Here is a 2098-nt window from a genome sequence, read left to right as displayed (position 1 = left end):
GTACACTTTGAGTTCACAACATTTTAGAGTGACATATAATGACATACCGCTATTTAGCATAGAATTTAAAAATAATGATTCAAAAGTGGAGTATAACTTTCTAAAAAAAATGGAGTATGTAATGAAAGGAATACTCCTAATAAAGTAAGGAAGTGTGGAATGGGTGAGCAGGCAACTGTCGTGTGGGAATGAGGGCTGAATGCCGCAGCACAGCGCACCTGCATATTGTAAAGGCGACTGACTGACTAAGACGCACGCCACGGAGTGAAGGGAGAAGCTTAGGTCAGAGCAGCTCCAAACAAACGTTTTGGTCTGCCAGATACCCCACATTCACCTCGATAAACCCCCTTCTTCCTTTGCACGCCTTCCCTTTCATCTCATTCACCATTTCTTCCCATCCCTTATAAACAATAGCAATGGTGGGGTCATTAGTCGTTTGTGGAAGCCTTTAAATAGCACTGTCATTCTCATTCCCACGACATCAACATAACCTAAAACAGAAGAAAAAGAACCAAATTAACCTTGTGTCAGTTTGAGTTATCGTAACTGTCTCTACACTTTAACTATCACATTTACTTTGATTTCATCCTTAATTAGCCAAAACGGGTCTCCCACTTTGGATGCTTGGTTTGGGTGCCGACCTTTTGTGGGCCGACATGAATCGTCTCCTCGCCTTTCTCTTCCATCAGGGAGTTCTCGATGAACAGTTTTTGCAGCTTCAACAGCTTCAAGATCACACTTCTCCTAACTTCGTCTCCGAAGTAGTTAACATTTACTTTCACGAGTCGGAGAAACTACTCACCAATCTCAGATCATTGCTGTAATAATTAATACTCCTTCCTTCTGCCCGTTTCATAATAAATGTCATATTCATATTTTTTTCTCGTCGTTGCAGAATGGAGAGGGAGTTTTCGGATTATAAGAAAATGGAAATACATTTGAATCAATTCATTGGTAGCAGCTCAAGCATTGGTGCTAAGAGAGTTACAAGCATCTGCATTGCCTTTCGTGCCGCTTCCGAGCAAGACAACCGTGCTGGGTTTGTTACATTTTTTCATACTCTTATGAATTAAATATATTAAAAATATATATTTATTCATAATATGATTGCAGATGTTTGCGAGCGTTGGAGATGTTGGAGCATGAATATTGCTATCTTAAGAATAAATTGCATGAACTTTTCCAAGTAAAGTTACATTTCATCTAATTTACTATAACTTCTTTTTATCATGCATTATGATAGTTATAAATTATAATATATAAAGTACTAATATATGAAAAGTTACATGTTATTTTCAGATAGAGCAACAACGTGCTTTGGCAGCAGGAGTGAGATATCCTGTGCAGCATCAATAAAATGGTGGAATGTCTATCTCCAAGATTTTGTTTTGTTTCACTTCTTTGTAGCTTTTTAAGGGTAATGTCATGAGTTTCTAGTTTTAGACACAAACCAAGTTCTTTTTTGGTTGTTTAGGGTGATTAAAACCTCTCTTATGTATATAGTGCCATTGTGCTCGTCTTGCAGTTGTGCTATGCTGCAAGGTGTTTTGCTTTTGAATGAAAGTTGATTAAATTAGTAGAACTTATTTGGTAGTTTTGTGTTACTTGTTCATATATGCTTTTATTTTAATTTAAAGTCGGTTTTTATAACCTTTTAAATCAGCTTTTGAAAAGCTTAATAACCAACTTCATACGTTTTTTTTAATATATTTTTATATAGAAAGTTGCTTATATGTGTTTTTTCTTTACTAAAAATTGATTTTGTTTGATAAATAAATAATGAATATGTTCATGTTCACGTGTCTCATTCTAAAAAATTGATTTTGTTGTTTCTTTAATCAATCTTGAACAACCGTAAATCTCAATCTATATGAAGTTTTCTCACCTTGAACTTTCATCCTAATGTAAGATATTGTTTATCCTTGAAGAGTAATCTTAACCTAAAACTTCGGTAAGATCCAATCTAAAGAAAAATAAATATCATTTGTGTTTACCAAACCCTTAAAACTACAAAAATTATTGAATATACACAATATCAAACTTTCTCTATTTATGATTACTCTCAAATTTCATCATGCCCAAAAAAATCAAAGATCTT

At 34.4% G+C, this 2098-nt stretch overlaps 1 protein-coding gene across 1 annotated transcript; it reads left to right on the top strand.

Annotated features, from left to right (window-relative positions):
* Positions 1 to 471: 471 nt before the first annotated feature.
* On the top strand, positions 472 to 1477 carry LOC127087583 (pseudo histidine-containing phosphotransfer protein 6). Its single transcript, XM_051028489.1, has 4 exons — positions 472 to 820; positions 896 to 1039; positions 1114 to 1186; positions 1300 to 1477. Exons 1-4 carry the CDS (start codon positions 621 to 623, stop codon positions 1354 to 1356), a joined length of 474 nt encoding a protein of 157 aa, XP_050884446.1. The 5' UTR covers positions 472 to 620; the 3' UTR covers positions 1357 to 1477.
* The last annotated feature ends 621 nt before the right edge of the window (positions 1478 to 2098 follow it).

This window comes from Lathyrus oleraceus, chromosome 5, assembly GCF_024323335.1.
Source record: "Lathyrus oleraceus cultivar Zhongwan6 chromosome 5, CAAS_Psat_ZW6_1.0, whole genome shotgun sequence".
In the NCBI taxonomy this organism is placed as follows: Eukaryota; Viridiplantae; Streptophyta; class Magnoliopsida; order Fabales; family Fabaceae; genus Lathyrus; species Lathyrus oleraceus.
This window is presented reverse-complemented; position numbering and strand designations above follow the sequence as displayed.